The 27,597-nt window shown below is 45.7% G+C and overlaps 1 protein-coding gene across 1 annotated transcript; it reads right to left on the bottom strand.

Moving 5' to 3' along the window:
- Positions 1 to 387: 387 nt before the first annotated feature.
- On the bottom strand, positions 388 to 27,597 carry TMEM123 (transmembrane protein 123). Its single transcript, XM_083610143.1, has 6 exons — positions 27,228 to 27,597; positions 16,808 to 16,864; positions 10,841 to 11,050; positions 9,089 to 9,242; positions 2,813 to 4,535; positions 388 to 2,757 (listed from the first exon to the last, which is right to left on the bottom strand). The coding sequence occupies exons 1-5, from the start codon at positions 27,580 to 27,582 to the stop codon at positions 4,511 to 4,513; spliced, it is 801 nt and encodes a 266-aa protein (XP_083466269.1). The 5' UTR covers positions 27,583 to 27,597; the 3' UTR covers positions 388 to 2,757; positions 2,813 to 4,510.

The raw sequence follows: 27,597 nt of genomic DNA, 5'->3' as shown, positions 1-27,597 counted from the left end.
TGGGGATTTTACCATCTTCCATTCTGTGGATAGGACCAAGCCAGCATAGACGTTGTGAAGAAGAAGAAGAAGAAGAAGAGTTTGTATTTGATATCCCGCTTTATCACTACCCTAAAGAGTCTCAAAGCGGCTAATATTCTCCTTTTCCTTTCTCCCCCCACAACAAACACTCTGTGAGGTGAGTGAGGCTGAGAGACTTCAGAGAAGTGTGACTAGCCCAAGGTCACCCAGCAGCTGCATGTGGAGGAGCAGGGAAGCAAACCCGGTTCACCAGATTATGAATCCACCGCTCTTAACCACTACACCACAGACAGGAATGCAAACATGCTGAGAATGTAGGCTTGGGAGTAACTTCCAAGATCCCTTAAAGCATTCAGATTGCAAACAAAAGTTTTCATTAACCTTTATTTCTGTGAGCGAAGGGCAGCAGAAAAAAAATGAGATAAATCAAATATATACTGCAGGTAGGTGACAAGAAGAAACCGTCAAATACAGAAACTGAGTATTTCTTACCAGCTGTTGCAAAATGTTGAATAAAGGCCCTCAAGTTTAATTGAATAAAGCAGTGGTTTTCAAACAGTGTGTCTCCCTTCCCTTCCCTTCCCTTCCCTTCCCTCCCTCCTCGGATGCCCTCTTGCGACTCTGCCTCCCAAAGGCTTGCACAGCTGTTTGTTGCAGCAGCCCTGGCTACAAGCTCCCCAGGCAAATGGTGTCTCTAGGGCTGGCTAGGGGGTGCTTCCCAGGCCCCGTGGGGCAGTGTGAGGAGGCACCTCTCTTTGGGGGGAGGGCAGCTCAGAGAGCAGGGGCGGTAGCTGTGGCAGCTTAGAGGACTCCCAAGGAGAGGGGAGAGGAGGCTGAAGGAACAATCCACAAGGGAGGGTGTTTGGAAAAGGGTGAGAGGCTGTCAGCTCTGCAGGCAAGGGGGGACACAATTGGGCTTCTAAGGCTCGGAGAGCATTTCTCCCCAGGGGAGATGCAGAAAGAATGTAGTTGTTCAAGGGAGCTGTGGATTCAAAAATGTTGAAAACCTCTGGAATAAAGCTGGCAACTGTTTGGTAGAAAAAAGAATGTTGATTACAATTACTCAGAACAATTTGAATCCTTGTCACATCGGGGGGGGGGGGGAATGGCGGGTTGGAGCTTCATCTATCTAATTGTTTCATCTTTTTCAAAATAGATGGACACCCAATCCCCGATCTTCTTGTTCAATGAACAGACTCCATCATTTTAACAGTAAGCACTCTTGCATATTAAATATTAAACTTTTTTTGATGGAAAGGGGGGTGGGGAAGAGGATTACAAAAAAAAAAAAACCTCCCAGAAGCCTGTTGACAAACAGATACCAGCTTCACACCACTTCCAAAATATAGGAAGTGCAATATGGGGATTGGGAATGGGAGATGTACTTCCTAGTTGCCAAGATTCTTCAGGAAGAAGCAATGTCTGTTGAACTGGTTTAAAACTGCTAAATAGAGCAAAGGATTTTCTAAGTAACTCAAAGGCACCCCCACTTGCAGTATTGAGATATGCTTCCTGGAGGGATATTTGTCAATCATGAATACCCATCCCTTAGCAGTGGTTGTTAGGAACATCCTATGGGTACATGGAGACTGGATGCATTCACAACAATCACCATTACACAATGCTTCTATATATAGTGCCAGCTGCTTCCCTTGGGAAGTGTTTGTTAAGAAAATTCACAGACTCGCCCATGGTAAGTATAGCATTGCTTGACAGTCTTTAGCCATTAACCAGCCCCATGATGCTTTCTTTTGCTTCTTATATCTTGGAACATTGCAGTAGTTTCAATAATCTTCCACTGCAGATGTGGTGAAAAGCTAGTTTGTTCTTTTCTGAGATGAAACAGATGCATCAATTGCCCCCCACCAACTTCAGGGAACTTTCGATATGCAATCAGAGACCATCAAAACAGTGGGCACATTAACAGCAAGCAAACAAACAAGTGCATTGGCTAATTACTTTTTGTGTTTGTTTGTTTTTAAAAAAGAGAGATTTCAAAACAACTTAGGTATGAACTCCACTGCAATCTGTACAGTTAGAAAGGTAAAGGGACCCCTGACCATTAGGTCCAGTCGTGGCCGACTCTGGGGTTGCGGCGCTCATCACGCTTTACTGGCCGAGAGAGCTGGCGTACAGCTTCCGGGTCATGTGGCCAGCATGATTAAGCTGCTTCTGGCGAACCAGAGCAGTGCACGGAAATGCCATTTACCTTCCCGCTGGAGCGGTACCTATTTATCTACTTGCACTTGGATGTGCTTTCAAACTGCTAGGTTGACAGGAGCTGGGACCGAGCAACGGGAGCTCACCCCGTCGCGAGGATTCGAACCGCCGACCTTCTGATCAGCAAGTCCTAGGCTCTGTGGTTTAACCCACAGCGCTACCCGCATCCCAGAATCTGTACAGTTGCAACCATGAAAAAAGGGAGGGAAGTAGAAAAAGCCTTATGTGCACCTGATGTCGGAGTCATGAGGGCAAGAGAAAGTCTGCTGGCTACATTCAGGAGCTTGGGAGAAAGTTTTGTGTCCTAACTAGGAGGAGGAGATGTCCCCCCCCAACAACAACAAATGTAAGGAGTTTAGGCTTCCCTTCTCTCAGTGTGAACAGTGCATAATTTTTCTCAGCAGCAAGCAAGGCTGGAGACAGAGAACAGCTCTTTTTAGAGAGTTGAAATTACGTTGGTTTGCACTCCATGCTGAGCCATAGTTGGTTACAAACAATGGATTAAGCGTCAATGTGCTTTCCAAACAACTTCTGCTTGTTCCTGAGGGTGCAGCATGTGGCACAACTAAGCCACAACATGGCTGGACATGTCATGCAAACCCAGATCGTGCTCCGATTGTTCCAAACACAACGTGAGTGAAAAGCTAGAAATAAACCCAGAACAAATATTGGCTTTCCCCCCTTCCCTTTCACGGCTTGTGGTTTTAGGGCGGGGCGACAGTTCAGTGGCACAGCATCTTGCTTTGCACACAGATAGTCCCAGGTCCAATCAGCAATAATCGCGCCTCGGATTAACCTCATTGGCTACGATACTGTCACTGTGCAAAACTAGAAGGTCCTATGACTGGCATCTGCAGGAAGAGCTGGGAACGTCCCCTGCCGAAACTCTGGAGAGCCAGTCATTGCAAGACAACTCTGAGCTTAAGGCACCACAGGTCTGAAACAGCTTCCTATGAAGCACAGTCCTTGTTTGTGCAACACAAGCCATACTATGGCTTATTTATGGTAGCTGCTGGGGCCTGCGATGAAGCCACGGTTTAAAACAAACTGTGGCTTAGCGTGACAATGCAAACTAGTTCCTTGGAAGAGGAATTACAGCTCATGGACAAGCCTGCACTCCCCTCTTTTGCATCTGGCAAATGTTACGCTATGAAATAAAAAAAAGAACAGAGGCAAGAGCAGGAAAAGAAATATATATTGTGTACGCCACGCAAAGCTTCTCTCAAAACAGTGATTCGTCCTTTAAAAAACACCCCCAGAATGTATTCAAGTTTAAATAATCTCCAGTGGAAGCTTTCTTACGAATCTGCCTTTCTTCTCAACGATGCTTAACAGACACAAGCCTGAATTTAAGCAATGAACTAGTCAAGGACTTTTATATATCAGGCAGGCCGGCAACATGTATTCCACTGTCCCACACAGCCAATTCATATGACACACAGTACTGAACCTGATAAGATTTCACCACACACGGAACCAGCGGAGCAATTATTCCGGTGTACCTTGCCAAACACGTCTTTGCTTTTGTGGTGCAAGGTTGCGCTGAAAATTAACTGGAATTATACACCTCCAACCCAGCGGGGACTAGCACACAGACAATGCATCATTATAAAAAAACACACACAAGGTAAATGAAAGAAAGCAAACAATTCTCCTGCCCAAATGCAAAAACCCTTTCAGACACCCTTGTATATGCTAAAAGTAGAAAAATATTTTCCTCAAAAATTCAAGGCACATGCAATGTCAGATCATTAATAAAAATATTTTTCTCCCTGCCCAAACAACCTCATTCCACAAATCGAGGAAGAGCAACGTGAAAAAGGTTGCTTTTGGATTCACCTGCCATCTTGAAAACAGAAGCTTGGTTTATTTGCTGAACAAAAGGACAACGTAACTTTAAGAGTGGTAGACATAAGCATGTTCACAGCATTGTGTTCTGTTGTGGAGCCCAAATCCCCTGATTTTCAGCGTGTAATGGCTAAGAAGTCGCAACTTTTAACTAAGCTCATGTCTTCAGTCCCCAAGTAGGGACCAATTGTGTAGACGGTCCTCAGAACTCTTCAGTGAAGGCACTTTGAAATATCCAGCATCCTTGCGGAATCTGGGTCCCCCATAATTATACAGAAAGGTACACCCCCCCCCAAAAAAGCAATTAAGCACCCAGTGTAGGCTCTGGACAGTTTAAGACTTGTTTTCCGTAGGGGGAAGAGATTGCTTCTAAAAGCAGGAACAAGAGTGGGGTTTCATCTTTGTCTTCTGAGCGAAGGCTTTAAATTATGGCATCATGTTCGTCACTGGAAAAAAGAAGACAACATTAAGTATTAAATTTACACTGAGGAAGCATCACTCCATATATTGTGTGTAGCAGACCTTCTTAGTATATGGCTTACTTGTGGTGTTCTGGCTTTTGTTTTTCATTTTTTTATTTTGTAAAAAAATATTTTTTATTTTTTTCAATTTTTCAAACAAACATCCAATACAAATATCCCATTTGGCTTGCCTCCCCCGACTTTCGTGGTTCCTTGGGTTGTAATTTTCTTACTGCATCTTTTCAATAGTCCAATTTTCATTTATTCTCTCACTATTTCTTAGTCAATCGTTTTAACTATGAGTTTTTAGATGATCCAGCTAATGACTTTGTACATAATAATTTTCCAAACAGTTTACACAATCCCCCCGTTCTTTATTAAAAGTTGTTTCTTCCTGTTTTCCGATTCTTCCAGCGAGTTTCTGACATTTCAGAATAGTCCATCAGTTACATCTGCTACTCTTCATTGGTTGGAATGTTTTCCATTGTTTTTAACTGGTTTCAGTGCAAGTTGCTTACACTGTGACTAAAAATGTCATAAATAAACTCAAGTTACCTAGGGTATCTGTGACATCTAAGCAGTGAAGTTTTTTTATGACAGTCTTTCTCAATGCAGTGCTTGCCAGATGTTTCAGCCTAGAACACCCATCAGCCTCAGCGGATGTAGTCCAAAACATCTGGAGGGAACCCCCTTGGGGAAGGCCACCTTATGGGTTTGAGTCACAGCCCATGGGGAGTGACCACTGTTCAGCAGTGTGCACTGTACAGTTGGACCCAAGCCTTATTCTCTAGCATTTTCACTTAAAAAGATCCAGTAGCAGGGAATCCCAGAGGTTTCCCATTAGATTGACTAATTATGTGATCTGGTATAAGGCAGCTGCTCATGTTTCTCAAGCCAAGACAGCTAGAGATAACGCTGCACTGTGAAGTGAAAAAGCAGGAAGTCACTGACCGATCAGTGATGCTCAAGCTTGTAGGAAGGGAAGAGACTACCAGCAGAGATTGAACCCAATTCATGGGTTCCTTCTCTTACAAAATTGGGTGGGGAAGGGGAGAGCAGCAAAATAGGCCCCCTGTGACACAGTACTGTGTGCAGCCTTGTTCATGGTGCCCCCACCAACGTCTCCCTGGTTGGTGCCAACCCATGACAGGGCCTTTTTAGTGGTAGCTCCCTGCCTGTGGAATGAGCTCCCTAGCAAGGTGAGTCTGTCTACATCATTATTAACCTTCAGGAGGAATTTGAATTCCAGTTTACCCAGGCATTTGGCAGCAGAAAAACACCGTCCCTGGCAAGTGGATGGAAGAATGTTTATAACTTCTTTTAGAATGTTTTTGCTTTGTTTTTTCCCCCAATATTTTGTCTGTCTGATGCCCTGGGCTCCTTAGAGAGGAAGGTCGCGATATAAATTCAATAAATAAATACTGCCATGCATGGTTCTTCCCTCTGTCCACATACCCTCCCCAATCCTTCATAATTGGCATTTTCCTACTTAATATGGGGGCAGAAGTAGCGGACACATGAGGGATTTTTAAGCATTAATTTAAAAAAAATGGGGGGGGGGGAGTGGATGACAGAGCCAGCTACGTTAACAAGGAAAACATGTCAATGATATATACATGCGCAAGCATGTCGGAAAGATCTTGCACACAGGCGTACAAATTACAGATAGGTAGCCGTGTTGGTCTGCCATAGTCAAAACAAAAAAATTTTTTTTCTTTCCAGTAGCACCTTAAAGACCAACTAAGTTAGTTCTTGGTATGAGCTTTCGTGTGCATGCACACGAAAGCTCATACCAAGAACTAACTTAGTTAGGCGTACAAATGTGCATGAATGAACTGGCAAAACACAGCTTGATAACTACAGCACATCAAAGCGAAGTGCAAGGAAACCTCTGGATGGTCGAGATTAGATGGACCCCCCCCCCCGACCACTGAAGGCTAAGCCAGCCGTGGGCTGAGCACTCCATGCATAAATGGGAGTCCGGAACTGCAAATAAACAAATGCAAAGATAAAACAGGCTGCGCTCGCTGAGAAGGAATGGCAATGTCCGGCATGCCAATTCTTCTTCCTTTGTCCCAAAGATAGTTGACTTTGGAGCAAAGCTCCAATTCTCCCCCCAGAAGAACGAGGAGGAGGTGCACCCAGGACATGGCTTTGCACATTTTGAAGCAAGTGGAATAACACACCTAAGCATCTAAAGGTGTGGGGAATCGTTGGCCCTCCAGATGTTGCTGAACTTCCCATCATCCCTGGCAGTATACCTGAAGGAGCGTCTCCACACCCATCGTTCTGCTCAGACGCTGAGGTCCAGTGCCGAGGGCCTTCTGGTGGTTCCCTCATTGCGAGAAGCAAAGCTACAGATAACCAGGCAGAGGGCCTTCTCGGTAGTGGCGCCCGCCCTGTGGAACGCCCTCCCATCAGATGTCAAAGAGATAAACAACTACCTAACATTTAGAAGACATCTGAAGGCAGCCCTGTTCAGGGAAGTTTTTAATGTGTGACATTTTAATGTATTTTTCATCTTTGTTGGAAGCTGCCCAGAGTGGCTGGGGAGACCCAGCCAGATGGGCGGGGTACAAATAATAAATTATTATTATTATTATGCTTGCTAAGGCTGATGGGAGTTGTAGTTCAGAAACACCTGGGCGTAAGATGAACTTGTTGGTCCATCTAGTATGTCATAGATCAGGCTTCCTCAAACTCAGCCCTCCAGATGTTTTTGGCCTACAATTCCCATGATCCCTAGCTAGCAGGACCTGTGGTCAGGGATGATGGAAATTGTAGTCTCAAAACATCTGGAGGGCTAAGTTTGAGGAAGCCTGTCATAGATGACCCTTGGGTCCCTTCCACCTCTTATGATTCTATGGCATCCTGTTCTCAGTGGCCAACCAAATGTATGGGCAAACCTGCCAGCAGGACACGAGTGCAGAAGTACTCTTTTGTGTGGTTTCCACCAAAGTGGTATTCAGAAGTATGCAGCCTTTGACCAGAGAGGCTGAGTATAGCCACCATGGCTATATTATTATTATTATTATTATTATTATTATTATTATTATTATTATTGTTGTTGTTGTTGTTGTTGTTGTTGTTGTTGTTGTTGGGTTACCCCGGCCATTCTGGGCGGCTTCCAACAAAATATCAAAAACACCATGAAACATCAACCCTTAAAAACTTCCCTGAACAGGTCAAATAGTTTTCTATCTCATTGACATCTGATGGCAGATGTCATCAGGTCCTACAGGGTGGGTGCCACTACTGAGAAGACCCTCGGAGCTGGACCTCAGTGTCTGGGCAGAATGATGGGGGTGAAGACGCTCCATCAGGCATACTGGGCCGAGGCCGTTTAGGGCTTTAAAGGTCAGCACCAACACTTTGAATTGTGCTTGGAAACATACTGGGAGCCAGTGCAGATCCTTTAGGACCTGTGTTATATGGTCCTGGCGGCTGCTCCCAGTCACCAGTCTGGCCTCCAAGAACTTATGCAAGAAATCTGGAGGGCCGAAAGTTCCCCACATCCAATCTAAAGAGCTCACCAACACACTCAACACACTGCTAAATGTTCAGAGTCCAACAGCACTGCTGAGTTTAGCTTTGCTCAGGGGCTAACGCAAGAAGCAATTCTGAAGCAAGACGGGGCTACGTGCACATTCGTAAGGTGGGGTTTTTTTACGAACAGCAGGGAGGGACGGAAGTTTATCGCTGATAAGCAGCAGAAGCTAAGAGGGCAGCAAGGTGGCTGAGGGAGTTCAAAAGAGGGGATGTCACAGAGAGCCTGGCCTCTCCCGATGCCGAGAAAAATCAAAGGAAGCCATCAAACGAAATGAAACGAAGCAAGCCAGCAAGCAAACAAAAAAAGGGCTTTCATGGTTAGACAGGAGCACAAAGGAATGTGGCGTTCGTGCTGGTCTTGCCTAGAACAGGGACAAAAACTGCAGCATGGATGAAAACACAGGCAGGCATTTGGGTCACTAGAGCACTTGTTCCTGCACTGCATTAAATGTGCGAAGATTGTGAGCCCAGCCCAAGGGGACGCCGGGAGGGTGAATCTGCAGTCAGGGGCAGTATAATGCCATTTTTGAGGCCCAGGAGTTCTGCAAAAATGTCGCAGGAGGATTCTAGGACAGCACTGCCAGGGCACACACAATGGGCTGTGTTCAACTAACTACAATTCAGAGTAGACCCACGGACCTTAATGGACCTTAAGTCCTACCCATTAACTCCAGTGGGTCTACTCTGAGTAGGAGCAGCACCGAATACACCTTATGCTTTGGATGCTCACAGGCTATGAATGCCGAGTGTTGCCTTGCACTGTGCCAGACAATTTAGATCCATTTAGATCAGTTTGTGGGCAATGACTCCCCAAGGTTTCATACATGGAGGTGGCCAGGGTTCGAACCTGAGGCCTCTTAAGTTTGCTTGTTTTGTTGGAACTTATTAGTCACAAAAAAGTAAACTAAAAGTGACTTACAATGCAATACAAAAATTAAAACCAACATAATCTAGGTCAGCAATGAAACACTCCACCAACTGCTACATACATGGTTCGGTACTGGACGCCCCGTTTCGCGTGGTACGTCCTGCATCCGACGTAGCCAACCGCAAGAAGCCCCAGCGTCAAGACGATGCCGCCGATGAAGCTGCCTGCGCTGAACCCCGAGGATGAGACTTGAGCCGCTGCACCTTTGGGAGTGACTGAAAGAAGACAGACAACCAGCCGACATGCTTATTATACAGGGTGCATTCCCCAGTTTTATGCCCCAGAATGCTGGGCGATAGTCATGGCACCAGGGCACTACTTCACACCGTCATGGCTTCCCCCAAAGGACTCTGGGAAGTGTAGTTTGTGAAGCATGCTGGGAGTTGTTAGGGAGACCCCTTACATAGCAACAATTCCCATAATTCCCTGTGAAGAGAGATTGTTTGTTGAACTATTCTGGGAATCTCAACCAAAATACCCTCCTTTTAAGAGATAGTCCTGCCCTTTGGAGAAACGGAGAACAAGTCTTGGTCCTCTTTGGTGTGATAGTACTTCAGGTATTTAGAGGGTGCTATCATGTCCCCCACTCCACCCTGGTCCTCATCTTCTTAGTCTAAACATGCTGCTCCTTCAACCCCCCTCATAAAGTAAAGGTAAAGGGACCCCTGACAGTTAAGTCCAGTCGCGGAAGACTCGGGGGTTGTGGCGCTCATCTCGCTTTACTCTCCGAGGGAGCCGGCGTTTGTCCGCAGACAGCTTCCGGGTCATGTGGCCAGCATGACTAAGCCGCTTCTGGAGAACCAGGGCAGCACATGGAAATGCCGTTTACCTTCCCACCGGAGTGGTACCTATTTATCTACTTGCACTTTGACGTGCTTTCAAACTGCTGGGTTGGCAGGAGCTGGGACCGAACAGTGGGAGCTCACCCTGTCGCAGGGATTCAAACTGCCGACCTTCTGATCGTCAAGCCCTAGGCTCTGTGGTTTAGACCACAGCGCCACCCGTGTCCCTTGAACCCCCCTCCTAAGACCACTTTTATATAGCATCTTCACTGCCTTCCTATAAGCCTGTTCAGATTTGCCTGTATCATTCTTAAAGTGTGGCATCCAGAACCAATTACAGTACCCATGACAATGTCTGACAAGCACAGAATGAAGTCTATCGGTTAGCATGACTTCTTTTACTGCAGTCAAATCACACCGCTGACTGGCTACAGTCCCAAGAGCTTTATGACATGTCTTCACCCCTGCTTTTAATCTCATCTTTATCTTTTTTCCACCTCCCTTTTTCTGAGGGGCTTAAAACTGATGAGCTCCTCAGAAGACTGCCAGAATGAACCTTTGTACCTTATTTCTCACAACCAACTCTCAACTTGACCCTGCGTACCTGAAAGAGCGTCTCCACCCTCATCGTTCAACCTGGACACTGAGGTCCAGCTCCGAGGGCCTTCTGGCGGTTCCCTCACTGCGAGAAGTGAGGTTACAGGGAACCTGGCAGAAGGTCTTCTCGGTAGTGGCACCCACCCTGTGGCCATCAGATGTCAAGGAAATAAACAACCATCTGAGTTTTAGAAGACATTTGAAGGCAGCCCTGTTTAGGGAAGTTTTTAATGTTTGATGTTTTATCGTGTTTTTATATATGCTGGAAGCCACTCAGAGCGGCTGGGGTAACCCAGTCAGGTGGGCGGGGTACACATAATAAAAATATTACTATTATGATGGAATAATTCCATGGAGGATAAGTCTACTGAGGGCTACTAGTTTTCAGGATCTTTTCCTTTCCTACTAGACCGTAGCTGCAGATCAACACATACCTGTCGCAGAAGCAGAAGGCAAAATAGCCTTGGAAGTCGCTGTGGTCACATTAGGAGACACAGGTTTCACTGTGGTGGGCTTTGCGCTTGTTTTATTTTCAGGGTGGGCACTGGTGCTTATGTTGGTGCCAACTGTGGTGGCAGGAGCAGTCGGGGTCATTGCATTCGTCACATTGTGGGCAGGAGTGGTAGTGCTCTGTTTAAGAACAGCTGCGGACATGGCAAAACAGTAGGTTTTTTTTCTTTTTTCTAAGTTTTATTATTATTATTAAATTTTAGTAATACAGAAAAAGAAATGCACCCTGTCGGTGCAAAGACATACAAAAATAAGGCTACTATTTATATATACATAAATCCTTCCCACCCCCTTATCTTCTCACCACCACTCCCTTTGACCTCCCTCCACAACATCTCAACTTCCTTATCGTACACATTCAATACTATCATTGCATTTTTTAAATTTTAAATTTTGATCTCATTATGACATTCCTAATTAATAATTTCTACTTTACTCCTTTAATCTAAGCACATCAACATATTCTTTCTTGAACGGTGTTTGTCCATGTATTCTTCGAAACACTGCCATTCTAGTCTGAGTTTTTTGTTTGTCTGTCTTATGTATGCAGTTAGCTTTGCCATTTCTATAAATTGACTTAATTTGTACAGCCAGTCTTCTTTTGTGGGTATTACTTCGCTCTTCCATTTACTGGCATATAGTATCCTGGTGGTGACTGTAGCATGTAAGAAAATTCCTTTCTTTTTCTGTGGTATGTCTTTTCCCAATAAACCTAATAGATATGCCTCTGGTTTCTTTTGTAAGTACAGTGGTACCTCGGGTTATAGATGCTTCAGGTTACAGACTCCGCTAACCCAGAAATAGTACCTCGGGTTAAGAACTTTGCTTCAGGATGAGAACAGAAATCACGTGGCGGCGGTGCGGCAGTCTCCATTAGCTAAAGTGGTACCTCAGGCTAAGAACAGTTTCAGCTTAAGAACGGACCTCCAGAACGAATTAAGTTCTTAACCCGAGGTACCACTGTATGTTTTAAACATTTTTTTTGAGTTCTTCATGAATCATACCCCAGTAGGTCTTGGTTTTTTCACACTTCCACCAGATGTGGAACAATGTTCCTTCCATTTTTTCATATTTCCAGCATAAATTAGACTTCTGGCAAAACAGTAGTTTTATGACTACCTAGTAGCCAATGTTAAAAAGAGACTGCATGGGACTCGATTTAAGCAATAATTCATTTTTTTAATATTCTGCAGGAATTTATTATTATTTTTTCAATTTGCCTACCGCCCTACAGGGGGGCCAACTTGAATAAAATACTGGGGGGAGCGGAGCTGCAAAACTGGTCACATGACACAATGCACGCACACCATTTGAATACAGAACAATTGTGCTGGCTGGAGCTGATGGGATCCAATAGACTGATCCACCATAATACTCATGTTGTGTATTTAGAGACTGCACTCCACATTTTGACCTTCCCCAATCTCACCCCCCCACGGCGTTTGCATATCAAACTGTTGATTACCACTTAGCAAGGACTCAATGAAGATAAAGCATCAGATGTCAACCAGAACTTGTGAAACGGCATTCCGTTCCCTTGTTTTAACCTTGGGGAGCCAAGCTGAGCCTTTGGGAAGGAGACCCACAAACACCTCCCCCATCCCTTTCCGCTGCAGCTGGATTTTCATCAACGGGAAGAAGATGGATTGCATCAACGCTCCAAGAGCAGGGAATCAAATTCACATCAAGTATGCATTCCTTAGTGATGTGTTTTGAATAGCAGGTAGAAAATAGCACAGCAGCTTGAACAAAGGTATGCGCTGCCTGTTACACTAAAAAGCAGAGCCTTGGTGAATGTTGATTGATTCCTGGTAATTATCCACATTTTGGGAGGCTACTGAGAAAATTCAGTGGATTCTCAGGAATTTCCAAGTATCTTTTGCCGGCCCTCAAATTTCTTAATTTTTTCTATTATTTACATCAGAGGTGGGGAACCTCAGACATGGAACTCAAGGCTCTATCTGACCGTTAGGACTAGCCTATTGTACAAATGAAAAACAAAACAAAACATTTGTTGCCCCCCTGGCGTGTGACCACCGGGTTTGTTCAGGGCTCATGACCCCTGATGCCTAACACCACAAATACTGAATTAGATTTTAATTGTTTTGGTTAAGTTTTCTGTCAAGATGGCTTCTGTTTGTATGTTCTTTGCTATATTTCAGATAATGTACCTTTAAATTTCCTTAATTCTATGTGATTCACCGCACCTGTTGAGAGCCATTTTAATGCCACTTGGGTTTTGCCAACAGCATCAGCTTACTACACTTTTTAGTGGTAGCTGATCCATGGCCATTTAATGTACCTTTGGGGACAATTAATTTGGTATGTATTTATTATTGGTTAACATGAAGGCCTGACATTTCTTTCACTGGTTTTCATTTCATATTATGAAATGCAAAGGTTTGCATTTCATATTATTGCTAGGTGATGATGATTTACCATTGAAACAGTTCATGATCCTGGAAGAACTGTACTGTCTGCTGCTGTGCTCGGAGCACCCTATTGCAACGTTTGGAGCACCCATCATCTCACATTTGTAGGATACTGACTGTGGAAAGGCATTCTGCCTCCATTTCAGTGATCTTTGACAGTGAGTTACCCCTCCGACCATTCCTGTTCATGGAACGTTTATTTGATTCTTATTCGTTTGTGACTCCATGCACATATTATATGTCTTCTGTTTGTGAATTTTAGCGTTATAAAAATATTGTCAGTATCTTATTAGCCGATGTGTTGCTTGCTGTTGTTCAGCGTGTTCTGTTTTGCAACACAAGGGACTTTCTTTGGTGCCTAACAACACAAGCCTGAACAAATTATTGCATGCCAAGCCGACCAGAGTTCAGTACAGTGGTACCTCTGGTTAAGAACTTAATTTGTTCTGGAGGTCCGTTCTTAACCTGAAACTGTTCTTAACCTGAAGCACCACTTTAGCTAATGGGGCCTCCCGCCGCTGCACAATTTCTCTTCTCATCCTGAAGCAAAGTTCTTAACCTGAGGTACTATTTCTGGGTTAGCGGAGTCTGTAACCTGAAGCGCCTGTAACCCGAGCTACCACTGTAGCCACGTTTTAGTGAGGGGCAAAGGCCTGTTTTCAAATGAGAAGCGAACAGGCCTGTTGCAGAAACTGCTCTGAGGCATTTTGCAGCAAACCTTTAAAAAGGAAGTACTTCAGCACCCTGCAAGCTGAGGTTTCTCAAGTGAAACTGCACACATCCTCAAACAAGTCTCATCCCATCCATCTCTCCCGTTGTACAAGAGTGCGCTTAATGACACCCCCCCCAATGCAAAAGAGAGTGTTAATTAAGGCTTGCTAGCCATTGGGCTCTTTCACTGATGTACTCACCTTGCAGCAATTAGGAAGTGGCGTTCCTTTGCGAAGCATGAGTGAAATATAGGAACACATCAGATACATGGGGCAGACATGGAAAGTCAAACCCTCCAGAAAAAGGATGGCCTTCACTAAACATCGAAATGTGCTCTCTTTTGGGGGGGTCAATACGTGCTTTATTTCACGCAGCACTTTCAATGCTTGTGTTAAACCCGCAACGAGTCACAATGCTTTGTCAATACAACGGGTCAGTGCTTGAAGCACCTCAAACAGGTGTGAGAACATTTCACAGATAGGCTCATCGATGCTCTCCACCTATCACAGGGAATGTTTGTGATTGTGCATAGGGAAGGAAGTGGAACCACAATTTCTGCCCCTCCCTCACTACTTTGCTTTATTTTATTTATATCCCAGCTTTTCTCCAAAGAGCACAAAGGTGGTATACATTGTTCTTTCCCTTGATCAGTTAACTCCCCAAACAACCCTGTGAGGTTAGTTAGGCTGAGAGGCACTGAGTGGCCGAAAGTCGTCCAATGAACTTCATGGCTGAATCCGGATTTGAACCCGGGTCTCCCAGGTCCTAGTCTGACATCTGAACCACTACCCCACACTGGGTTTCCAAAACAGATGTGCCAGAAATGCAGTTTAAACCCACCCCTCCATCTGGAGACCTGAACACCCAGCTCCATGATGAGAAGGCTTCTATCTGCCTTGAGTCTGGTGAAGTTATCCATTCAGCCCTCGTAACACATTCAGAGAAACTCGTAAAAGAGCCTAAGCATGTACAGAGTGCTTGTGTGTAGGCTCTGTTTGTACAATTAGGGAATTTGCAGAGTCAAGCATCCCCAGTTGCACAGAGGTTCCTTCACAGGTTAAGGCTGTCTCTTTGTTCCCTCTTGGAACATGCGCAAAGTTCTGAGATAAAAATATCAACATTTAGCCTGTGCGCACGCGCGTGCACACACACACACACACACACACACACAGCCTTCAGGAATGGGGCTGTGGGTAAAATTAAGCTCAATACTTTTCAATTGCCAAGCTCGTTTTGCAAATACAACGCCTGAACCCCAGTCACATAATAAAACATCAAGGTTTACAAGAGCAGCAAAATTAATCAAAACCGGACTTAAGCAACAACACCGAAGACAAAAGTAGCATCAGAGAATTCAAAAAGGAGGGAGGACAAATAATAGAATATAGAAAAGAAAGTGTTTCACAAATAAAAGGTGACTTTTGCTTTTTGCCAGTGAAAGGCATAGGAAGGATGACTTGCGCCACATCTTGCCTTAACTCGCACATGGCAACATGCCCAGCTGTGGTTTCTCCAAAGCAGGTAATTAATCTATGATGAAACATTCAAAAGCTGGGTTGTTGTTATGAGTTGGGGGGTCCCCTCCCCCCCTTTTCGTTTTTTGGGCCCCCGGTACCTTTGTTCTAGGTCCAAACACAGAAACTGGAGCTAGACGTTTGGAACCAACAACTCCAAAATAAACGTTTCTCAAAAGTCAGCAGAATAATTAAAAACGAACCAACCAATCAAGCCTACAACTTTAGATCAGGGTCATGGATTTGAGTCCCCCACTGGGAGAAATTTTCCTGCATGACAGGGGGTTGGACTAGATGATCCTCATAGTCACTTCTAACTCTGTGATTCATGGGGGTGGGGTGAGAAAGAAAATAACTTTTAAAAAGTTCTTCTGAATAACAATAAGGTCGTTGGAGTGCCATGTGTGGATTTCATTGGGTGCTGGGCACATAGGGAACTCAGTTGCTCTTAACTTGTATGTATTTGGGCTTTAGATACAGGAATGCATATCATTAGATCGTTTTCAATGTTCTTAATGTTTATATTTTTAATTGCCTTATTTTATTATGCTTTTGGTTTGCCGCCTTGGGCTCCTTTGGAAGGCAGGATACGACAGGATAGGATAGGATAAATAAATAAATAAATACAGCTTAAAATACAACTGCGGATGTCACTCCAGAATATAACAACACACCATTATTTCAGGCATGCACTTTAAACCATCATGGCTTCCTCCAAAGGGTTCTGGGAGATGTAGTTTGTGAGGGGCACTGAGAGTTGTTAAGAGACCCCCATCCCCCGAGCTGCGATTCCCAGAGTGGTTTAATGATCAATCTCAGAGGAAACTCTGGGAATTGTAGCCCCGTGAGCCAGATATCTGCCTCCCCAGGCTCTTGCCATAGGGTTGCCCCCTAAATGGAATTGCTTGCAAGGGTGCTTTATTTGAATTGCAACCTGAAGACTCTCAGTCAAATAATAATAATAATAATAATAATAAATCTGACCTGCACAATGTGTTAAAAGTATATCAGTCATTCCTGAGCAGCAACTCCAACAAGGATATCCTTGACATCTTCAACACTATCCTTCTTTCCCAATGCCAGTTATGCAATTTCTCAGAACAGAGAGGCAACCCCCCCTGCCACAAGCCGTTTGGATAAGCAAATCATTTGCCTTGGATTTGGGGGCCACATATGCAAGTGCTTTCATCTTAGTAAAGCAGAAGGGGGAAAAAAAGATTAAGTAGAGACCTACTTGTTACTGAACTTGAATGGGGAGCTGCGGAGGTCACGTTCGGTCCTGCAGCAGTCACTGAAAGAAACACACATAACATAGTGATAAATACATTTGCATTATTTTACCCTTCAATGCCCCATGTCTGAGAGGTGGGCAGAACCCATCCACCTATCAAAGTTGCCTGCCAGAGGTGGGGGAAGCTAGGATTCAAAGTGTTGGTGCTGACCTTTAAAGCCCTAAATGGCCTCGGCCCAGTATACCTGAAGGAGCGTTTCCACCCCCATCGTTCTGCCTGGACACTGAGGTCCAGCTCCAAGGGCCTTTTGGCAGTTCCCTCCCTGTGAGAAGTGAGCTTACATGGAACCAGGCAGAGGGCCTTCTTGGTAGTGGCGCCCACCCTGTGGAACGCCCTCCCATCAGATGTCAAGGAAATAAACAACTATCTGACTTTTAGAAGACATCTGAAGGCAGCCCTGTTTAGGGAAGTTCTTAATGGTTGATGTTTTATCGTGTTTTTGATATTCTGTTGGGAGCTGTTGGGGTAACGGCCAGCCTGTCTCTCTGGTCTGCGTGCCGCTCCTGAAATCCATCATTCTTCTTCCCCGATGAGATTCTGCAACTCATGTCCAGAGACACTGAGCACAAGTTAGCAGAGAAACAACATCAGCAGAAGCCAGGCCTGAGGTGTGAGCACTAAGCTAGTTTATTTATATACACAAATCAGGACAAAGGAAAACATGGCTCCTCTCCTTCTTGCTCTCAGAGAGGAGGAGGAAACAAAAGCAATACAGAACGGAACTTCCGTTCACAAGACTCCGACAATCAGTGCTGGGTTGTAAAACACAGACATGTAATTAAAACAATCCCACACGTCTGCACAACGGGGGAATGGAATGCCAACAGGAGCCGCCCAGAGTGGCTGGGGACGTCCGGCCAGATTTGGGGGGGGGGTATAAGTAATAAAATTTTATCATCATCATCATCATCATCATCATCATCATCATCATATCTAGGTTGCCAGCTGTATCCAGATCCTTGGCCCTGATCTTGCTCAACACCACGTTAAACACAAGAATCTTGCAACTACAAGTACTATGGTGAAATTCTCATAAAGCTTGGGATATTCATGACAATTTCCAGGAGCTTGGATTTGGCAATGTTAACACTATGAACTGACCACATCTCTGTGCCTCCAGCCTAGGTCTTAACGCTCTGTCTGAGATTTTGTACACACACTGAAGCAGAATGTCCACTGTGTCATATGTAATGTCTTGTGACAATCAAGTTATCATGTGATGGGATCTGTCTTGCCCACGAAGAGGAGTTTCTTTGGAAATGTACGCTCGATGACTATCCTGTTTGATGGACCTTTCACCAGAGCAATGCAATCTTACACAAACTTAATTGCGAGAAGACCCCATTGACCCCGGTGGGATCTATCTGGGGCTACGCTGAGTGTGGCCCAGTTCAGACACCACATCATTTATCATCCTTTATCGGAAAAAAGCTTTGCGTCTTTGTGCTTTCTCGCCATTAACCACTGGCCCCACACTTTCCTTTGAGAAGATATTGTGGTTTGCTGAGCAGTTTTCAGTGACATCCGACTCAGGAAACGGATCAGATTTAGATTTCTTACCCTTGTTGGGGATGGGGAACCTGCGGCCCTCCAGATGTTGTTCTGGACCACAACTCCCATCTTCCTTGACTACTGGCTGTGTTGGCTGGTGCTGATAGGACTCCAGCCACCTCTGCAAGAGGTCTACCTGTTCCCCACCCGCAACTTAAACCAATGTTTCCCTGTTTGGTTGCCACTGGAAACGTTGCTTGAACAAACCACAATATCCTCCCTAAAGCCAGGAACACGAGGGGAAGGGCAGAGCACATAGACATTTTCACCCCTAGTATCTCTCTCCCAACGCTTTTAGGAACAGAGGGCAAGGAAGGGGTGACTGGGCAACCTCCAGAGATCAACTTTGGGATAAACACAGCAGCATGCAGATCTGAACGTAGGCAGTCTGTTCTCCTGGACTGCTTGCTAAGAGCTTCTGCAACCCACACTAGGTGTGCGGTAAGCGGATTGTCATGCCCTGCTCCCCAAAAACGACTAAGCGGAAAAAATGAAGAGATGCAGATTAGATAAAGGCTATATGCAGAGCATTCATAAGGAGAGAGGGCAAAATACTGCAGTTAGGAACCAGCACTCTGCTAAACACAGATTCCTATGCTGGCTGGGCCGCTGGAAAAGCAACAGCCTCTTCCCTATGCCAGGAGAGGGGAACATGCTGTTTTCCCCAAAGAAGTTGGTAAAAATAAAGAATAGAGGGTTCGGGGAGGTGAGGGGGATAGAAAACAGCGAAATGAGAAAACCTGATCACCTTTTGTATGGTATATGAAGCAGAAAACTGCCTTCTCACTGCCAAGATTAAAAAAATGAGACATGTACAGTGGTACCTCAGGTTAACAACTTAATTCGTTCTGGAGGTCTGTTCTTAACCTGAAACTGTTCTTAACCTGAGGTACCACTTTAGTTAATGGGGCCTCCCACTGCCGCTGCGCTGCTGCCAATTTCTGTTCTCATCCTGAAACAAAGTTCTTAACCCAAGGTACTATTTCTGGGTTAGCGGAGTCTGTAACCTGAAGCGTCTATAACCCAAGGTACCACTGTAATCATGTGTGTAGATGTGCATATGTTAAAGGTAAAGGGACCCCTGACAGTTAAGTCCAGTCGCGGACGACTCTGGGGTTGCGGCGCTCATCTCGCTTTACTGGCCGAGGGAGCCGGCGTACAGCTTCCAGGTCACGTGGCCAGCATGACTCAGCCGCTTCTGGCGAACCAGAGCAGCACACGGAAACGCCGCTTACCTTCCCGCTGGAGCAGTCCCTATTTATCTACTTGCACTTTGACGTGCTTTCATACTGCTAGGTTGGCAGGAGCAGGGACCGAGCATCGGGAGCTCACCCCATCGCGGGGATTCGAACAGCCGACCTTCTGATCGGCAAGTCCTAGGCTCTGTGGTTTAACCCACAGCAGTCGCCATATTTCAGAAAGTGAAAATCTGCACACAAAGGGTGCTGAGCTATTTTTAAGGAATTTTGCCAAAATCTATGCTTCCAACATATGTGTGTGTGTGTGTGTGTGTGTGTGTGTGTGTGTAGACACACACATATACATGCTCTATGGGGATCTGGCTTCAGGCACCAGTGCCATTGCCAAACCAACTGTGTTGCAAAGGTGTCTGCAAACATGACACAAAGGCTGGCGACATCAGCTCTGCCATGTGACAACCCCTTGCAGAAAACTTCAGTGCTTGGAGACACATAGTCAAGTTGTGTGTGTATAGCAGTCACCAGAGGACAAATGACTGCCGGGAGGAACGCAAAGAGATGAAACACCATGGTGCATCTGCAGCAGCACAACTGGACACCTTCATCTTCCCCCGGCTGTAACAAAACATGTCTCTCCTGCATTGGTCTCTACAGCCACAACAGGCACTAAACTCTCCAATAGTTTGACTTTACCCCCAAAGGCACACTCCGCCATTGTCTCCCGAGACAGATGGGTGCCATCATATACATGAGAATGGGATGATACTATAAATTATAAAGCATGGGTAGGCAAACTAAGGCCCGGGGCCTGGATCTGGCCCAATTGCCTTCTCAATCCGGCCTGCCGGCGGTCCAGAAATCAATGTGTTTTTACATGAGTAGAATGTGTGCTTTTATTTAAAATGCACCTCTGGGTTATTTGTGGGGCATAGGTATTCATTCATTTTTTCTCTTCAAAATATAGTCCGGCCCCTCACAAGGTCTGAGGACAGTGGACCGGCCCCCTGCTGAAAAAGTTTGCTGACCCCTGTTATAAAGGGTTGCAGCCTAAGTTATAAAAGTGATTTGCTTATAGTGATGTGTTTATTTATGCCAATTCTTAAATGATAAAGTTAGAACTGTGACCAGTTTCATATTATCTGTGAATTTTATAAGTGCATGTATATTAGTATCTATTTGTATGTTTATGACAACACAAAATAAAAAAAAGTAAACAGAAATTAGGAATGCTGGCTTTCTCGAGAAGAGGTTCAGTGTTGTTAATAATTCTGATGATTCATTCAACCAGTACTTTCCCAAACACAGAAATTACACCTGTTGCTTTTCTCCACCTGTTAAAGGTACAAGAAGCCTGCCCTCGTTTTTAAGTTTTGAAGTGTCTGTTGACACTAGGAATCTGGGGCAGTCTTGTTTCCATAACAACAGAATAAGGTGCATGTCTTGCCCTCATGATGTCTGTGTCTATATTTTGGAGATGTGGCGAGGGATCAAGGGTCCAACTTATGCCGCAGGGCACAGTGCAATTGCAGGCTGTTATGCTCCATATCTAACCCACCCTTTTCAAATACCTCTAAGATTCTCTAGGCATTTTTGGTAATACTCATGGCATGCAGAAAATCTCTCCCCCACCCCATCACTTTCCCCCTTGCTCCCCCCCACTCAGGAATCTCCAAAATTAAAATTGCTCTCCTGGCTTTTAGCCCTCCTTCTAAGGTATAATGTGCATTTTTTTTCTCTTAAAGAAAACTTTACCTAGGTACCTGGGACACCTGTGAAATGACTGTAGGGTGGCCCAGAGACAAGTTAAGCAGGTGCCACTCACCCTATCGCTGCAAAATCACCTTGGGAGAAGCTGCAAGGTTTAAAGCAGGCATAGGCAAACTCGGCCCTCCAGATGTTTTGGGACTACAATTCCCATCATCCCTGACCACTGGTACTGTTAGCTAGGGATGATGGGAGTTGTAGTCCCAAAATATCTGGAGGGCTGAGTTTGCCTATGCCTGATTTAAAGCAAAGAGGGGGCAAAGCTTAATTTCAAAATACAGTGGAACCTCAGTTTTTAAGCATCTCAGAAGCCGAACGTTTCGGAAGCCAACTGCCGAAAACCCGGAAGTAATTGCTTCTGTTTTCGAATGCGCCCTGGAAGTCAAACGGCTTCCACTGCAAATTTTTCTTTTTTCTCTCAATAGTTTGCCGACCGCCCATTGCTCCTCGGTTTTCGAACGTTTCGCAGGTCGAACGGTCTTCCGGAACAGATTACATTCAAAAACCAAGTTTCCACCGTAGTGTTTTTGGAAAACTGGTTTTAAGAGGGGTTTAAAAATGCAATGAACAATGTTTTCCAAAATAATCTGCAGTGTAAATCTTCCATTTCCTCCTAAGGCTGTTTGCTGCAATTGTTTCCCCTACTGCTATTCTAACGCTTTCTATGCCTATGTGGTGAGCAAGACCACCTCGCAATGCTACCCAATTCGATTTGGCTACCTGCTGTTGTTTCTGAGCACAGACAAAACCAGTTCAGAGCACTATTAATACTTCCGGCACTGGCTGCATGAGAGATCCTACTCAATCAGGGATCATTATTCTCCCCTACCAGTCAAGGATACCCATGCAGAGTGAGAGCCGTGCTTCCTAAAGAGGCAAACTTTTCCGTTTTCCTTTGCAGCAATTTGGGGAGTTACCCAAAGGGATGCCTTTCTTACACTGACAAAAAAAATCACGAGATATCCCCCTTTTGGCTCAGCCCTACTAACAATGTTTCTGCAGTTCAATGAAGTGGTGAAAGTATGATTTTTATCAGTGCTTCTCAAGCTATCTGATGTGCTGGAGTGGGATTTCCCCCACCCAATGAGCCAGGAACCAGTACCAAATTTGGTTCTTGAAGAATCCCACCCAACCTGTAGTGAAGACATTTGCGGACCAGCTCTGGTCCATGGATGACACTGTTTCACAATATGTAAGAATAGCCATACTGATGGATCTGTTGGTTCCTATACAGATGCTGCTCTCTGGCGCACAAGCTTGAGAAAGATTGTTGGAACAGTAAACTAAAATACACGGGGAGGGTGGAAAAGGAGTAGAAAGACAGAGGGAAGTATATCAGGAGCCAAGCATAACATTGGATGCATCATTGTGGTTTTTAAAAGTTCTAACAAAAACTTGCAAGCTGTGTTTAAATTGTCTGTTTACCTCTTGTCAAAAACCTGCAAATCCCCAAACCTTTTCAAAGCTACTTGACTTTTCTGGTAGATGTTACAGGAAATGCAACCACATAAAATGGCTGATGCACATCCTTTTCGTTCTGTCTACTTCACCTCGTTTACCTTGTGTCACGATGTTCTGCACTTGCCTGCATATAAGGCTCACATTATTATCTGCTAATTTTGGGGGTGGAGAAGATACAACAGGCCACATTGTCCCCAGTGAGATGAGTTCCACTAGACATCACCTAGGCTTGCAATGGCTGTTTACAGCCCACTTCAGTCTGGGCCTTGAGATGAGCTCAAAGGGTCATAAATTCTTTTCAGATACAGGAAGGCAAGTTATGTTTATTACTAGCAAGTCCCCCCCCCCCTTTCACAAATGAATCCTGAGTCAGTGTTAGAAATTCAGATATAAAAACTAGGCGCCAAATGGCTCCTTCAACCAGGTTTGCTGTTGCCAAAACAGAATGCCTAGTTGCCATTTTGGGGCCAGACGGCTCGGAAGTTGTATTTTTCAATAGGACTTTTTGGTTCCTGTAATTAATTCCGATTGTGCAGATAAACTATCACTGTTAGAATTCTACAGGATGTGTTGCTACTCCAGATTCAAGGAGGCACGTACCTCCAGATGGTAGAGACGCCAGGCACTATCCTGACACTCAGCTATCTTCACTTGGTTGCAAATGGCCAATATGCAAAATGCGCCTGGCAAATTTCAAAAGCTGCCTGAGATGCTACATCTATTTCAGAGCAACTGTGCTCTACGGCCCTCAGCTGCTAGGTATTTCACAGCACATTAAATTTAGCACAGTTCCCTTCAGGCTTCTCAAGGGTCAAGGAAGACTGATTTACAACCCAGAAAGAGATAATGTAATCTTGAACTATCTTCTTAGCCAATGTTTTCTACCTAGGTCTTTTCCAAGGTCAGGCCAGCTGTTCCATCAGCTCTATCTGTGTGGGGCTGATTCATCTGAGTCTTATATAGCAGCAAGTTCACTGAAATCATCCAGAGGAACTACGTCAGTTGCCCCCAGTGTTTCAGAAATCCATTTGGCTTCAACCAGAAGTTGAGCGTTTAGTGCCACTGGTCCCATGCTGTGGAACACTCTTGCAGCACACATCTGGCAGGTACCCTACATTTTGGTTTTCAGGCATCTCTTAAAGACTTTTTTTTTATGTCAACAGGCCAATTCAGCAGCTTAAACCAGGGGTCAGCAAACTTTTTCAGGAGGGGGCCGGTCCACTGTCCCTCAGACCTTGTGGGGGGCCGGACCATATTTTGAAAAAATAATAATGAATGAATTCCTATGTCCCACAAATAACCCAGAGATGCATTTTAAATAATAGCACACATTCTACTCATGTGAAAACATGCTGATTCCTGGATTGCGGGCCGGATTTAGAAGGCGATTGGGCCGGATCCAGCCCCCGGCCCTTAGTTTGCCTACCCATGGCTTAAACTTTCAAGAGGAGCCAGCCATATTTATGCATATCCTGCATTGCTTCTAATGGTTTAATTGTATCTCTTTTGAAGGGTTTTAGGGGAGGAGGAGTACCTGTGGTGGGGGGCATGTCATGCTCCTTCTGGAGTAGCTTGCCCACCCTTGGTCCCCTACCCTGCATTCAGCTCTCACCTGTGGCTCACAGAAGCTGTCAGCATGAGACAGTGGACACACCCCGGGAACGGCTTTGACTGGCGGGCTAAACCAGGTGAGGGGTAGCCGACTGCTCTCAAACCCTCGGTGAGGGACTTCTCCTGCATGCAAAGACAGGCTCTGGCGAATTGAGCTGACAAGACCAATAGTGGCCCCAAGAAGGTGGTTTATGCACTTGCTGTAGAGGGAAGTGAGGGGCAGATGGGGCTCATCAACCTGGGAAGGTAGCCCATCTAGGAGAAGGGAAACTCTGATCCTCAAGCTCTGCTGCCTTGCGAGGTATCTTCGGGAGAAGAAAAGGCCAAGGAGTAAACCCTACGCAAATCTGGAGTAGAGTCCCTAAGATGGTTGGCGGGTGCCTTGTATGCCTCCTTCCGGCAACTCCTCCAGCCAAGCGGGTACCGAAGGTATTGCTCTGCTTTCCTTTGGACCACATCAGTGAGGCCAAGAGGGGGTCTTGCCATCTGGGCAGCCCAGAAACTCCATGCACACTGCCCAGGCTTGTGCTCCAGAAAAGTCACTTTGGTGCTGCTAATGCAGCGGTTTGACTTCACCTCCAGAGGCGCATTCCACTCTCTCTCTCTCTCTCTCTCTCTCTCTCTCTCTCTCGACAGATGGATGCCAACAATCTCTCTTGTATACCGGCCAGATATATGAGGAGCAGCCGCTAAACGGTTTTTTATACATCAACAAACTTCTATTTTCTCTGGGGCCCTTCTACACTCCAGGCACTAATCTGGGGACCAAATGATCCAGTATCCTTGTGGATACTCAGACTTGTTAGCACCACCAGTCTGACAGGTTTTACAGGAGTGGTGCACATGCCCCCTGACTGTGTGGGGTCACCGACTGGGGTGCTGAGCACCAACTGCTGTTCCTCCAAGTTCCCCTAAAGACACGAAGGCAGTGGACCTTTGCCTTCTTCCTCCAATGCAAGTGAGAGTGCAACACAGATCCATAGCATGTCACGCTAAATTTAAACCATGGTACACTGCAACATGCATGATCTGCAGCAAACTCAAGGTGTGGTACCCCCCTCCACCCTCTTCTGCATCTGGGAGAAGGACTTGGAAAAATTAACTTTTGGTTTTGCCCAAACCAGGAGCCATGGTTAACAATACCTATGGCTCATTAAAGAAAGCAAGCTGTGCAATCTATGGTTTAAAGTTGGTTTAACAATTAACAGCAGTCGGTTTCAAAACAAGACCATTTTAAATCATAGCTTATGAAGCTGGATTCTTTAAACCAGGCATAGGCAAACGCGGCCCTCCAGATGTTTTCGGACTACAACTCCCATCATCCCTAGCTAACAGGACCAGTGGTCAGGGATGATGGGAGTTGTAGTCCCAAAACATCTGGAGGGCCGAGTTTGCCTATGCCTGCTTTAAACTAATCATGGCTGGTGTTAATCATGGATGAAGCAGGAAGCCATGGTTGACTAAAAGCAAAAGTAGAGCTTTCTACATAAATAATGCTAATATTAATTATTGCCCCTAAAAGTAGACCTTGTCATTAAGATTTAGTAGGTCAAGCTATTCTAGCCTTCGGCAACCTGGTGCCCTTCAGTCCAGATGTTTTCAATCACAGCTTTCATCAGCCAGGCTGTGCTAGAGGAGCCTGATGGAAGTTGTAGTTAAAAACATCTGGAGGGGACCAGGTGGGCAAAAGATGCTCTAGAAAGCAACACTTGCCCTTTGTTGGCAAATAAATGAGAGAACAGAGTTTTGATTGGTGAGATTCTTATCTTAGCAAACCCGTCTTAATATCTGCAGCCTTACTTGGAAGGGTTTACTTCCAAGCCAATGTTTTGCCTCAGCATGTCAGTCTTTTGTTTACATGTTCTGGCCTTTGCTATGATTTCGCACAGATTGGGAAGTGCTTGCAGTTTACACTTCATCCCCCAAGAGCCTCTAAAGGACTAGAAATGAAACGACCCTCTTTTTTTTGGTAGCAACAAGACCACGCTGTTTGTCACTCAGGGAATTGCAATAAAGCCACACAGACGGACACAAACGTCAGTGACCTCAATCCTCCCTAAACCTATTTTCCAACAAGAAGCAAACTGCTTGCATGGTGGTAGGTCAATTTCTGGCTGCGTTTACACGAAGGTCCCTTTGCCGTGCAATAAAGGATGTCGGACCGGGATGGAAGAAAGGCGTCCCAGTTCTATCTGCTCTGAAAACATGAAACAGCGTCTAAGACCCATTGCTCCGTCTGTTCTGGCACTGTCTATTATGACAGCCAGGGATTTGGGGACCGTCCAGACCTGCTATTCCCTCCGTTTTTGTTTTGTTTTTTAAGCTGAGATTTGGTTTGGAACTGCGCTGGAACTGAACCGGGGACCTTCTCCGTGCAAAAAATAAAATAAACCACGTGCACTTCCTTTTCTGCGGCCGGCCGTGCAACCTCGACGGCGCGCACAACACACAAACACACACACGAGAGATACCCCGAGGTCTCCAAATAACTTTAAGGAAGCGGGGCTTTTAAAAACTGGCGACCCCACTTCTTGAGCTGAGCCGACTCTGCGGCGGGAGGGGCGGGGGGGAAACATTACAAAAATCCGTGCAAGTTCCCGCTTGCAACAGAGAGGGAAATGAGCAAACCTCCTTCGGACGCATCCCTTTCCGAAAAGCAGAGGGCGTGGGAGGGGACCTGATCCGTGGAGAGGAGCAAAGACAACTTTCCCTTTTTCTCTCGCTCGCGGCGGGGGGTCTTCCCCGCCCTCGCAGAAGAAGAAAAAAGGCGACTTACCCGACAGGGCAGCAAAGCAGACGAGCAGCAGCGCGGCCACCAGCAGCTTCTTCATGGCGGCCTCGTGGAGAGGGAAGGGAGAGCGAGGAGCACAAGGTCGACGAGCAGGAGGCGATCGCAGGCGCTGCTCTCCGACCCCACGCGGCTCTGCTCCTGCCCCTGTTGCTGCGAGGAGCCGCGGGGCTCTCTTCCCACGTGACGGGCTAGAAGGAGGCTGGGCGGCGGATGCGGGCCTGGGCGGGGAGCCCGGAGTGGCGCGCCATTGGCCTTTTGTCTCCGGCGCGCCCCGCCTGGAAAGGGAGAGCCTGGCCACTTGCAGCGCCCAGCGCGAGCAAGCGGGAGGGAATCGTAGCATTTGGGCGGGGCCTCG

Source organism: Podarcis filfolensis (genome assembly GCF_964270895.1).
Source record: "Podarcis filfolensis genome assembly, chromosome: 4".
NCBI classification, from domain to species: Eukaryota; Metazoa; Chordata; class Lepidosauria; order Squamata; family Lacertidae; genus Podarcis; species Podarcis filfolensis.
Note: the sequence above shows the minus strand (reverse complement) of the source record. Positions and strands in the feature narration are given on the sequence as shown.

Excerpts from the sequence above, each read along its gene's own strand:
- TMEM123 (XM_083610143.1), bottom strand. The coding sequence starts at position 27,582 with ATGCTACGATTCCCTCCCGCTTGCTCGCGCTGGGCGCTGCAAGTGGCC. Across the intron at positions 9,243-10,840 it reads GCCTTCTGCTTCTGCGACAG|TCACTCCCAAAGGTGCAGCG; the intron begins GTATGTGTTGAT and ends GTCTTCTTTCAG. Across the intron at positions 4,536-9,088 it reads GGCGTCCAGTACCGAACCAT|TGACGAACATGATGCCATAA; the intron begins GTATGTAGCAGT and ends TCTTTTTTCCAG.